This window comes from Misgurnus anguillicaudatus, chromosome 21, assembly GCF_027580225.2.
Source record: "Misgurnus anguillicaudatus chromosome 21, ASM2758022v2, whole genome shotgun sequence".
NCBI lineage: Eukaryota > Metazoa > Chordata > Actinopteri > Cypriniformes > Cobitidae > Misgurnus > Misgurnus anguillicaudatus.
Window position 1 is genome coordinate 19,401,217 of NC_073357.2, and position 13,785 is coordinate 19,415,001.

At 37.3% G+C, this 13,785-nt stretch overlaps 1 protein-coding gene across 1 annotated transcript in view; it reads left to right on the top strand.

Annotated features, from left to right (window-relative positions):
* Positions 1–12,880, top strand: part of kcnj10a (potassium inwardly rectifying channel subfamily J member 10a) — a 35,981-nt gene extending 23,101 nt beyond the window's left edge. Inside the window, exon 6 of the mRNA XM_055195470.2 lies at positions 9,017–12,880. Coding sequence (XP_055051445.1) covers positions 9,017–9,402 — 386 coding nt within the window. The 3' untranslated portion in view covers positions 9,403–12,880. The remainder of the gene's footprint in view (positions 1–9,016) is intronic.
* The last annotated feature ends 905 nt before the right edge of the window (positions 12,881–13,785 follow it).

A 13,785-nucleotide genomic window follows, 5' to 3' on the forward strand; every position in this document is an offset into this window, starting at 1 on the left:
TATGTTATGTTTTCTGATAATGTCTCCTAGAGGTAACATATATAACGAGAATAGGATAGGGACTAGAACTGATCCCTGAGGTACGCCGTATTTAACGGGGGAGTGATATGACTCTTCCTCATTTACATAAACAAAGTGATATCGATTGGTTAGATACGATCTAAACCAGGCTAACGCCTGACCACTGATGCCAACATAGTTTTCTAGTCTATTGAGTAAGATTCTGTGATCTATTGTGTCAAAGGCTGCACTAAGGTCTAGTAATATAAGGATTGAGATCTCACCACAATCAGATGTTAATAGGAGGTCATTTGTAACTCTAAGCAGCGCTGTCTCTGTGCTATGGTGGGGCCTGAATCCTGATTGGAACTTTTCATATGTATTATTTTTCTCTACGAATGTGCGTAGCTGGCTTATTAAGATCTTCCTGATCAAGGTTTGTTTTTTTTAATAAGCGGTCTAATAACTGCTAGTTTGAAAGCTGTTGGAACGTATCCTAATTCTAGAGATGAGTTAAAGACATTTAGTACCGTGTCTGACACTACATGAAATACCTCTTTTAGTAATTTTGTGGGAACGGGGTCTAGTATACAGGACGATGATTTGGATGACGTTACTAATTTAGAGAGCTCTTCTATTGTAGTAGGTTTAAATGACTCAAGATGTTCGTTTGGTAATCTAGTGGATAATGTACTATTGGGTAGAGTGGTGGCTGCTTGCGTAGTTTCTATGTTTTCCCTAATAAACATAATTTTGTTAGTAAAGAAGCTCATGAAGTCATCACTATTGTGTTGGAGTTTATTATTGGTTTCTGTTTGTTCTTTGTTTCTAGTCAGTTTCGCAACTGTGCTAAATAGGAAACGAGGGTTGTTATGATTTTCTTTAATAAGCATAATAAGATAGGTAGATCTGGCAGTTTTAATAGCCTGTCTGTAGTGTTGAACACTCTCTTTCCATGCTGAACGCCATTACCTCTAACTTTGTGCTTCGGTAGTTTCTTTCCATTTTTCTAGCCACTTTTTTAAGGGCTGCAGTATGATGGTCATACCATGGGGCGGGCGGTTTTTCTTTGATTCTCTTTTTTCGAATGGGAGCAACGGCATCCAACGTGCTAGAGCAGACGTTGTTAAGTTTTTCTATTATAATATCCAGATCTTCACGATCTTCTGCTACATGTTTCATTTGAGACAGGTCTGGAAGAGTGCTAATAAAGCTATCTTTAGTGGTGGAAATTATTGTTCTGGCTAATCTGTAGCATGTTGTAGACTGAGCGTTCCTATCTAGAAGTATGACACAAGGCAATGGTCTGAAACGGCATCGCTCTGGGTTGATATTTCGATGTCATTAATATTGAGTCCGAGTGAATGTATAACGTGACCTTCAGTGAGTAGTAAACACACAACACTGCAGCTCCCAGGGAGCAATGGGGGACTTGTCCCTTGCTCAAGGGCGCCTCACCTGCCGGCATGAGACTCGAACCGGCAATTCTTGAAATTTGGCCTGAATCTCTATCCACTAGGCTACGATTGCTCACAAAGGCTATACTTTATTTTATGTGCCCTTGTTACACACTCTAAAAAAATACTCAGTAAAAAAACGGATAATGTCCTGGCAGAAAATTACCGGTACATTTTCCGATATGTTGACAGACATTTCCGTTTATTCAAAAACTGAACATTCTGTAGATTTATACAACACTGTCTGTAAATTTACAGAACATTGTCCGTAGCCTTTAGGGACACTTCAATCCGCCTATGAAACGCAACAATGGTGACAATCAACAACATAGCTTCATGCCGCAATGCATGCTGGGTACCAGGATTGTAGAAAACTCTTTCTTAACATTTACTCTCACCATTGTTGAGATTTGTATCCAAAGTGTTGATGTCTATCTGAAGCAAAAACCACAGCTGACACATTTACAGCAATCTTATTCAATACAGCGTGTTTTTAGATCAGCATAGAGTGTCACTCTTATACATTTCAGTTCATTATTCTTAATTAATAATTTCATAATTAAATGTTAGGCAGCATAACATAAAAACAACCAAGCTTAGATGACATCATAGACAATTCTCCTTCCTCAAGCAACAAACAAGTTGCAATTGCTAAAAGCAAAATCACTGTTGCAATGCTAAAAGAACAGAGTCAGTTCTGGAGGTCAAGGGACAAAAGCCTAACTAAAGGGAACACTAATCACCATAGTGGTGACTTCAAATGAATCTAAAACAAACACAAACTGTATATTTAATCTGATAAATTTTGTGGTAAATATTCATTTGACTTACACGTCACATCAGAAAGAAGATTTGTCTACTAAATCACTTGTGTCATAGTTTAACACTTGTATCTTGTTCTGACAGCATTTGTTTAGAAGTTAAACATCATCCATGTTAGAAAATAACTCTGCAAGCAAGTTGTAATTTTAGGTTTCAAACAGAGATGGTGATAGAGAGGCAAAAGTGAAAGATTGCAGCAGGGGTTATTGCACCCATAATGCAACATGTTTTTAAACAAAAAACAGGTAAAATGCCTGTAAAACATAAATACGGAAAATTCCTTCATATTTACTTTGTCCGGTTTTTTACGGATTTTTTTAGAGTGCAGTGTAGTTGTGTAATGTAAATGTAATTCTACAATATAAATAATGATTAACAGCTTATACAAGGTTCGGTTTAGGGTTAGTGAATTTATCATCTTTACTGCCTAATCAATACAAGCCCGAATCTGATCCAGAGAATGCAGATGACCAAGCTGATCGAGCACGGCTTGAGCAGGATGTAACAGATTGGTAAGTAGGGGATAATGTAGAGGCAGCCGGCAGGGATGGGCAGTATTTCAAATACATGTATTTAAAATACGTATTTGAAATACAAAATAGTATTTTGTATTTTGTATTTTAAAGCCTTTGAAAAAAATGAAATGTAATTTGTATTTAAATACATTTAAGATGAGTATTTTTGTATTTTTAAAATACTCAAAATACTTTGAGCCAGTCAACCAGTCAGGGTGCTGTTTTCATGCATCAACTAGTTCAGACCAGACACCAGAGTTCAGGTAAGCAAATATATCTGTGCAGCTTTTAGTGGGCAATAATTCAATTCAATTCAATTCAATTTTATTTATATAGCGCTTTTCACAAGTGTTAATTGTTGCAAAGCAGCTTTACATGAGAAGATGTAGAGGAGAACACAGATAATCAATAGATAATATAAGAAGTAGAGAAAGCGGTTAAACCGTACAAGCGATCATATTAATAATGTAACGTATACTGTAAAGTGCTAAATTAAGCCAAAGTTGGCTGACTCTCCCTGGGATTAAAAACCCTCTAGGAAAAAAAAACCCAATGGGAAAAAGTCCTAGAAGGACAAAAACCTTAGCAGGTCAGGTCTTCCCCGGAAATGCTTCCAATTGTCTATAAACCCTACGTTATGCTGAGGGCACCACTTTGACATCCAGCCATGAAGAGACACTAATCTACTGTAAGTTTCATCCCCCCGGTAGGCGGGGAGGGGACCAGAGCAAATTACATTGTCTGACATTGTTTTTGCAATTTCACACACCTCTTTAATAGTATCTTTGGTGATCTCCGACTGGCGGAGTCTGGTGTCATTCGTGCCGGCGTGAATAACAATCTTAGAAAACTTACGGTTAGCATTAGCCAGCACTTTAAGTTTGGATCTAATGTCAGACGCTCTGGCTCCCGGTATACAATCGACTATGGTGGCTGGTGCCTCAATGCCAACGTTCCTGAGTATAGAATCTCCAATAACCAGGGCACCTTTAACAGATGTCTCAGCCGGTGTATTGCTGAGTGGAGAAAATCTGTTTGATATTAAAACAGGAACGTGATTTGGATGCCGAATGCGACTAGGCCGCCTGACAGTCACCCAGTTAGTCAGCCGCCTTGACTCTGAAGTCGGAACCGAGCCAAGTGTATTACGCTTAACACTAGGCGCACCCGAAACAGTGTTTGTAACATTAACATTAGCGGTCTTACTGTCCTCAACTAGCGTTCGGATGCGCGCTTCTAGTTCTGCAACCTTCTCCGTCAGCCTTACTACTTCAATACACTTAGCACATGTAAACCCCTCTATGCTGACGGAAGAAGCTAAACTGTACATGTGGCAAGCAGTGCAGGTTACAATGACAAGCGGAGTCTTACCGTTTTCATGCTGGGCGATGGCGTCTCCGTTCGCCAGACCGCGGTCCGTGAAGCTGCATCGAGATGGGTGCTCGCTCGTTGCGTGCCTCGGTCGTCTCCGGGTGCCTGGAGCCAGGGTGATGTGAGGCATGCTGTACCGCCTGGTGCTAATGCCGGGACACAACTCCTCCACAGCTTCCCGCTCTGGTGAGGAAAGGTCTGAAAAACATACATCGGATGAGTCCGCCATTAGATCGAAAAAGAAGGCAGATTTACAGTAAACAGACAGTGAGCAAGTGCACGTTTGTTTATGCTAGTGGGCTATATGCTAGCACTAGGTGTTTACTAGTGATAGATCGTTTTACTTATTAATACTGTTCAAAAAATAGTCACGGTAAAGTATTCCTAAGATAAACTAGTACGTTATATTATATAGATAGGAACGAGATAGTAAGAAAATAGGATTTAGATTATGAACTCGACGGAGCTCCAATGCACGGAGCAGCGTTTCCTCGTTTGCTAATGCTACCGGGCTATATGCTAATACTGGGTGTTTAACAGTGATAAATCGTTTCACTTATTGAAACTGTTGAATAATCGTCACGGTAAGGTATTCCTAAGATGAACTAGTAAGTTATATTATATAGATAGGAACAAGATAGTAAGAAAGTAAGATTTAGATGATGAACTCGGCGGAGCTCCGATAACAGTGTTTCCACTCTCTTGCGTCTCTCTCTTGCGTCTCTCTCTTGCGTCTCTTGTTGGAGTGGGAAATAAAGCAAAGGCGATTGAATTATTGGGTGTGATGTGATTTGTGTTATAACTGTCGCAAAAAGAAATTCAAATTCACACTTGCACGTTGGCAGGCAGTTGCACGCTACAGTTGCACTTGCACATTGCACGACTGAGAGGGTGTGGAACGCTGACAAATTGGCCTTCACTTTTGACTTAAAGGAAAACCACAATTTTTTTATATTTTACTATGTTCTTACCTCAACTTAGACAAATTAACACATAACTATCTTTTTTCAATGCATGGCGGAAGAGCACATAGTTTGCAGCATTTCGACCTCAGTGCGCAGTAACATCTTCACAGGAGTAATGATGTTACTGCGCCAGAGGTTGAAGTGCTGCAAACTAAGTGCTCTTCCGCCATACAATATAGTTCTCATTTTTTATTCACTTAAAAATCACGTTTTATTTTGTGCCACCATACTTGCTTATGTAACTATGTAACAGTCTTTAAATAGGGAAAACATGGAAGTGTTTGGTTGCTTCTAAATTCATCCCTGTTTGGATCCTAAGGAATAAATGGGACTAGGCTAAATGCTAACACATTCATGACATGCTGTGCAAAGATTAAGTGCACATACAGTATTGAAAAAAGATAGGCATGTATTAATTCATCAGGTAAGAACAGTTAAATATTGAAAAACTGTGTAAACCTAAAAGGCTTTTATGCTTGATGTGCTTTTCATTGTATAATTCTGTAAATGACAGAGGACGACTCGTGAGTAATTGTTCTCAAAACCATCAAAAAGCAGCAATGAGAGGAATTAGTTTGCCGAATAATTTGTCTCGTGAGACGTTTGTAAATGCATGGATTTCTTAACAGGTAAACTGATTAGGTTGTGGGTCATTTTGACGACACATGAAAAAGTTTTTATAAAACATCACTTTACTTGAAGGGGTGTTCATAAGGCTGACATGACACATTCATAATCATAACATGACACGTGTTATGAATATGTAGGATATTTTATGGATGTTTATGACAACTGTCATTAAGTGTCATTTGTTCAATTATGTCATTTTTATTGCAAAGATGACATTGTTTGAGATGTCTTTGTTACATTAAAGCAACACTATGTAGTTTTTTTACCTTTAAATAATGTCTCTAAAATTATTTCAGTGATAGAACAATTTTAACTGGACAAATTGAACTGTTGCTGCACACTCTGAAGGTGGCGGTGGAGGGTAGGAAACACAGCCCCGCCCCTCCCCCTGCCTGCAGAAGAGTGTCTGATACCAGTAGTTGCACACATCTAAATGCTTTTGGGCATTCAGAAATAGACCCAGATAGATTTCAGCCTAATAGGGATACTTGCACAGAATCACCAATTTCACATGTATTTTGTGTATTTTCAAAATACAAAATACTGTATTTGTATTTAAATACATTTTTCCTCACAGTATTTTGTATTTGTATTTAAATACATTTTTTGACACAGTATTTTGTATTTGTATTTGAAATACATTCCCATGTATTTATGCCCATCTCTGGCAGCCGGTAGTTATTGGGAAATAAACCCCGACAGTGTGATCATCTTGTATCACACTTAAGGGGCTTATTTCCCAATAACTACCGGCTGCCTCTACATTATCCCGCTTATTACATGGCTACTTGCCACATAAGAAAAAAAACTGGACATGAATATGAATTTGAAACATTTTATTGGCATATTTGTTTTAAATTAACATTTTTATCCTTCCGCGAAACTTTGCACAGATGCATAAAATGATCGTAATACCTTATTAAGATCCTCTGCTTCATACTTGTCTGTCTCCATTTTTTGAGAAGTTTTAATGCTCATTTTGTTTTTTGTTTTTTTGGTGTTGGCTTCGTAGCTGTCATGCTCTATTTTGTCAAGTTCAGTCTCAGTAAGCTCTCTGTGTCTTGTCGTTGTTCGTTCTTCTATCCACTGTTAAAATGTTTTGTTTTTTCCGTACATGTTAAAATTAAGGTCAAAATGTTCCATTCTTAATTGTGGTTGTCCAGTGTTTGTCACAAGATGGCGCCAAACAGTAATCTTTGTTGGCGCGGAGGGATTTTAAACTTACAAGTAGTCCGGCTATGCGTTATTACTTTGGAGTGGTTATTATTTGAAAAGATTGAACCTGCAAATGTCTCAACTGACCAATCAGAATCAAGCATTCCAGAGAGCCGTGTAATAAGGATTAATAAAACATTGAAACCATGTCTGCATTTGTGATCGTTGAAATGGGTTGAATTATGATAATGACCGTCGTGAGAAAGTAGGCAGAGAAAGTAAACCTACAATTTGTGTTTTTGTTGTAGAGAGATTTAAATCGAAAACTTGCACTGTTCGTTTACTTTGGGATTTGTACCTTTTGTATATTGTTAACATGTACTAATACATACCTACACACCAAAGGAAATTTTTGATTAGCATATCAGAGAAATCCGAGCATGAGTTAGAACTCTGTAAACCATATGAATTCATGTGAATCCAGGACAGATGTAACATTATAATGTGACTGCATGAGTATGTGACTTTGGCTGTAAAAGTATTTGGATGCTTGTACCACACTTAAAAATACCAGAGTATCATTGCATTTGATCAGTGGTTGTCAAACTGGAGTCATGATGGTGCTAGAAGAGGAGTTTTATGACATTTTATAAAATACATTTATTTATCATAAATTCTGTGTAATGAAACCTCAGAAAAATAAAACTATTAACCAACAGAACTACATTGTATAATTTAATATGTTATGTTTAATTAACATTTTAAGTTTTATGTCAATTTTTTTAGGGGACCGCAAAGGGATGCACTGTACCCAGGGGGTGGGCGCATACCCTTAAAGTTTGAGAACCATTGCATTAGAAAACAAAACCAAGTATCACCTATGCACAAATGCTACAGAACCTGTTTCTTGTTTCTTATTTTTTATTGACATTTGTACATCATACTGTACATGTTTTTCCAAATACTTTTCCCTACCCATGTATCCTTGTGTATTGGCTATTTGAGCATAAACCATTCCGAACATTAAGTGGTAAATGTGTGTGTGTTTGTGAGTTATGGAACCCCAGGTTTTAAACTCCCAGAATGCACAACTGGGTCTGGATTGGAGGAAGGCTGTTTTCACAGATGATGGTCTTTCGCTCTGAATGTGGAATGTTGATGCAGGTGTGTGTGCGAGTGTGTGTGTCAGTGGGTCAATGGCATGTTTACAAGTAATGTTATTGATATTTCTGTGCATTTGTGGTTTTCGGCTGGTACTATCTGCTTGACTTTTAATGGAAATTATGCATGCGGCGGCATCAAAGTTTATTTAAGATGACTAAGATGAAAATTCCTATTTTTTGTGTATTACTTCTAAACGTATAATGACTTTAATAGCACTTTTGAATAATATTATTATATACAAATATAATACTACACCAATATCTTATTAAATTTTTTTAATGACTTGCCAAGTCACATTTTAAACTGTGAACAGTTATTTGTTGGATGCGCATACGTGATCAGATCTTTTAAATTATGGTTTGTTAAAACCTTCCAACTGACAACAGTGCCACCTCCTGTCCAGAAAAGGGTTTAGGCTTCCCTTATAACCACTGATCAACAGCAAAGTTCAGTGTAATGATAGGATATTTACAGTCTCATATTGTAAAACAAAAGTTCTACATTTTAAAGGAGTAGTTTACACAAAAATAAAAATCAGCCCATATTTTACTCACTCTCAAGCCATCTTAGGTGTATATAATATATTCTTTCCAAAAACAACTGTAATTATATTAAATCATATCCTGGCTCATTTTTTAGCTTTATAATGGCATTGGATAGTGCCCCATTTTTAAAGATCCAAAAAGCATACTGATCCATCGAAAAGTAATTGATACAGTGATTAAATTTTATCAAAATATTTGTATTTCAAACGTTATAAACCTACAGCACTGGCTTCCGGCAACAGCCGTACGCATGTTCATGAGAGAGTTGGGTTTGGATGGCCTTAATTTTTATTTTGGGTTGAACTCTCCCTTTAACATCTTATTCAGGTCAGTTACTAATGCACTCTCTCTTAATCTCAAACTCAGATTTTCTCTGTATCTTTCGTTCTAAGGTGGTGGGTGGACGGACCCAGAGCTGGCAGATTTTGAGCTCCTCGTAATTATGAGCGCTACAGTGGAGCCCACCTCGGCCACTTGCCAGGTTCGCACATCCTACCTGCCGGACGAGATCCTGTGGGGCTATGAATTTCCACCTGTCGTCTCTCTCTCCCCCTCTGGGAAGTATGTCGCTGATTTTGCATTCTTTGACAAGGTTGCCAAGACCAAGACGCCGCCCATTTTCAAACAAGCCCCACCTCATAATACTCAAGCTTCCTATCAAAAGAGTAAAGGAGGAGACCAAGGGGCAGATACAGAAAAAATGAGATTGGAGGAGATTTACCGGGAGGAAAGAGGGCGTGTGCGAGACCAACTTAGTGTCCGCATTAGTAATGTATAGATAAGAAAAAGCACAAAGATGGAGGGGGTGAAAACCAAGTCTGATATAGATAAACTGCCCGAGTGCTTGTTTGATTTAGCCAACTTCTTTTTAATGCCACTGAGTCTACCTGTTTTGCCAGGCAGCGTGCCAGCAGAGTTGGCTACTGCTGAAATACACTGACATCCAAGAAGGAAAAAGCAAGGGCACAAGAAAGGGGGCTATGCTCGAAATAGAATACTTCTCAGTATGTATCTCAAAAATCAAATCACACTCTTGTACGATGTGACAAAAACCCTCAAGTTAATGAAATAAAAAATGGTAAAACAACATACAAATAAAAAAGCTTCAACAACATACAAAAATACACTAGGTGACAACTGCACATAATACAATTATGCAAAGCAATGTATAATATGTAGAGAAACCCAACAATCTTTTCTTTTTTTATGTGACATTGTAAAGTCAGGTTTGAAAAATCAGAACTTTTAAAAAATGTTCCTACTTGTAATTACTAATTTCAACAAAGATATTAATGAGATGATAGTATGACAACACTGTAGTACACTACTGCGTTAAACATTTATTGTTGTTGATAAGACATAATTTTACATACTATATTAAAAAAATGGGGTTTCGCTTGTTAAGTCTGACATCATGCACCACTTCTTGGTCCAAACGATCTCTAATTCCATAGGGAGTTAACAAGAAAATCATGCTATTATTCACTCATTATTCATAACATGCAAAACTACCAAAACACCCAATCCTAATATTTATCACCATAACAAAATTTGAGATGACCAGACATGGACACATGAACATTGGTTTTTTATGAATGATGAATATTTACATTTACATTACATTTGTTCAAAGCGACTTACAAATGAGGTACACAATAGAAGCAATGTTTAAGTGCACTAGAAGTAGTCTCTTCAAGTCTAACACAGTATACATAGCCAAGGATTAGTTAGTAACATCAAGGCGCGCAGTAACATTATCTCACCTGACTACTTCACCTCTCGCTCAAACTTCCGTCAATATTACTTTAAATATAGAAAACATAAAAGTGTTTGGTAGCTTCTAAATTCATCCCTGTTTGGATCCTAAGGAATGAATGGGGCTAGGCTAAATGCTAACACATTCACGATACGCTGTACAAAGATTAACTGCATGCACTGAAAAAAGATAGGTATGTATTAATTTGTCTAAGTTGAGGTAAGAACATAGTAAAATATTGAAAAACTGTGGTGTTTTCCTTTAAGCTCTGTATTAGTAAGTGAGGTGTTGGCGGAAGAGATGTGTTTTTAGCTGACTCCTAAAGACTGCTACAGAGTCAGCAGATCGTGTCGCGTCTGGCAGATCATTCCACAGATGTGGAATAGATCCAGAGAAGGTACGCGATAGTATTTTTTCCCTTTTTGAGATGGCACCACAAGCCGTCACTCGGTGACAGAGCACAGAGATGGAGAAGGTGCGTAGGTCTGTATAAGTGAGTTAAGGTAAGGGGGTGCTGACCCAGTGGTGGTCTTAAAAACCAGGAGCAGAGCTTTAAATTTGATGCGAGCTGCTATAGGAAGCCAGTTAAGCTGCCATTCCACTGCATACGACATAACGACACGATTGTCGGACTTCGCCCCCCTAGTGGCAGTCGTAATGAAGTTTCAGTTTAATCATAACATGAGAGAAGCTCATTCCAGCGCAAGAGCATTCATTCCAATATTTACCATGGAGTAAATAAATGAATGCAAATGAATGAAACAATAAACAGCTACAGTATGCATATATGAACAAAGACGGAGAATATTTTTAACATGAAGACAAGATTAAAACAACGTATACATATTTAATTAATAATATCACTTATTAGCAAATCAATTGTTTTTTAAGGATTCAAATGTTACTGATAAAGTTTAACAAAAAGGATTAGTAATTTTCACCTCACACACAGTTTTTGATCGGAATACAATGAAATATATCACTTCCGGTCGACATATCGCATAGTCGCACAAGTTCACATTTTTTTACGGATCCAACGTTCAAAACGGATCCGAAAATTACGCATCCGCAAATGGATGGCACGTCACGCAGCCCCTTTCTGACTTTCCATAGGAAACAAATGACTTCCGGATTATCGGCCATCGTGTGCAGTGGAAAGGCGGCTTTATTGCTTTCTTTGATTCCAAGAGCCTGGAGACTGCACCGCACATTTTTTGCGTAAATGTGTAACATGAATAAATAGTGCGCATAAACAGCTGTTTAAATAGTTTCCTCTATTAAAATTAGTTGAGGCTTAGACCAGGAAACAGTACTCCTTACGTCATATCTTAACAAGCGGATATTAAAAATATACTGCACACAGTATGCATCAACGGCTAGTATTCCATTTCGAACATAGCCAGAGAAAGTGATTACTGTAAACTACTAAGCTAATCTTCTGGAATTCAACGCGTACTCATTATAGATCTGCTGCTTCACACATGACAATACTGATCCTGCACACACAAAACACCAACAAACGCTCATAAGATGGACCTGTCAACTGGAAAGGATTGTCTCCACCTTGTGGCCAAGAAAAGCAGTGCCACTGATTTTGGACACCTGAGAACTTGCTGTAAATAACATTATGATGGAAAACAGCTGACTTGAACACGTGGATAATAAAGTACTTTTCTTGAAGGATTCTGGATTCTAAAGGGGTCACATGACTGTAAAAAAAATCATAATATTTAAACCACTGTACTGTAGGTAATGATAGGTCAAAAAGTACAAGCGTTGGAGTAAATAACTTGTTTTTGTCTTATCAAGGGACTGCATTGTCTATAGTATTGTCTATATTTTTGTCTAACAGTGCCAGTATAGAACTATTTTGGGTAAAGGTCTAGATTTTCCCATAGTTTATCTTTTGTCACTGGAATGAACATATTGATGTTTGTTAACAATACTAAAAGCACTTTAACCCAATGAGGCATGTTTATTTTTTATTTTGTTTGGGTCCAGATTAATTGTACATGTGCTGTTTTTATAAAGACATTTCAAATGAAGTGTGAAAGAATGTATTTTCAATTATGATAATGGATTTATTCAATGTCCTTGCAATTTATATAATAATAATGGTAATAATAATAATAATTTTACAATTTTGTTTAATATTTTAAAAAAGTCCTGGGGCATGGCTATTTTGACTTAAGCAAGAAAACACCATGAATCAAATCATATCAGCCAGAACACACAAAACCCATTCAATAAACACCTTAGCAATAACATAGTATTTCCATTCCAACCCCCCAAAACACCCAAGCATCCTAACATTTTATTATTATTATTATTATTATTACTATTATTATTGTTGTAGATTGCATTTATCTGTTGTAAGAAGAATGATTGTCTCATTTTCTTTGTCTAAAACTGTGGCTGAAAGAAACATGTGTTTAGTCAGGGTTCACTTTCAAAAACTGGACTTTCCTTGTTTTAACTGCTAATAAAAGTTGTGAAGTTACATGGTGACTATCAGTGTGTTTAATAATCGATGCAACAGTGAAACATCTACTTTTTTTAAATTCTGAAATCTTCTGTACCATCATGAAAATAAAATATATGTCAAGATTAAACTGTTGAGCGTTGCCGTCCCGAATACGGGACACCTAAGTTTGCATCAATATTGTTGATGTAAATTTTAATCTATCACTACAAACTATATATATCGTTGGAAAGGTCTATGTCACAGGCAGAGGCGGACCACAGACTTGGTGTGTCACGCCCCTCCCTGAGTTCCACCTCGAGGAGGTCCCAAAAGTACCCCAATGACCAGACACACAAAGAAGAGATAAGTAAACTAGAACAATCTTTATTAAATTATTTAAAATAGATTGGGGAGTGGGGAAAGGGGAAAGTCTAAAATATTCTCTCTCTCTCCTCCAGGGGAAGACACACAGCAAAATCCCCGGTGTTAAATAAACACTGTGGGTGTATATATAATCCACTCCCAGATGGGTGTGTATAAAGACTGGTGTTAAAATTTAACACTGAAGCAGTGTTGAAGTTAATGAGATAATGAAGTGATGATTAAGACATTAATGGTGAACACCTGCTGGTCATTCTGGCTTTATTTTTTTTTATTTTGATGACTCTTTTTCTGGATAAAGTAATACTAAAATAATGCAGAAAGACAAAATATTAAAATGTAATAGATGAAATCCCCACAGTTAAATAAACACTATCATCATCTCTGTTTGAAAACTAAAACTACAACTTGCTTGCAGAGTTACATGGATAACTTCGATACAACTGCTGTAATTCTGGTTAATAAAGTTAGTCACCATTGCTCCGATTAGTGTTTCCTTTATTTGGGTACTTGGGTCTTAAAGTTTATTGTTAGTTTTTTTCTGCTCATTGTGGCAGTGT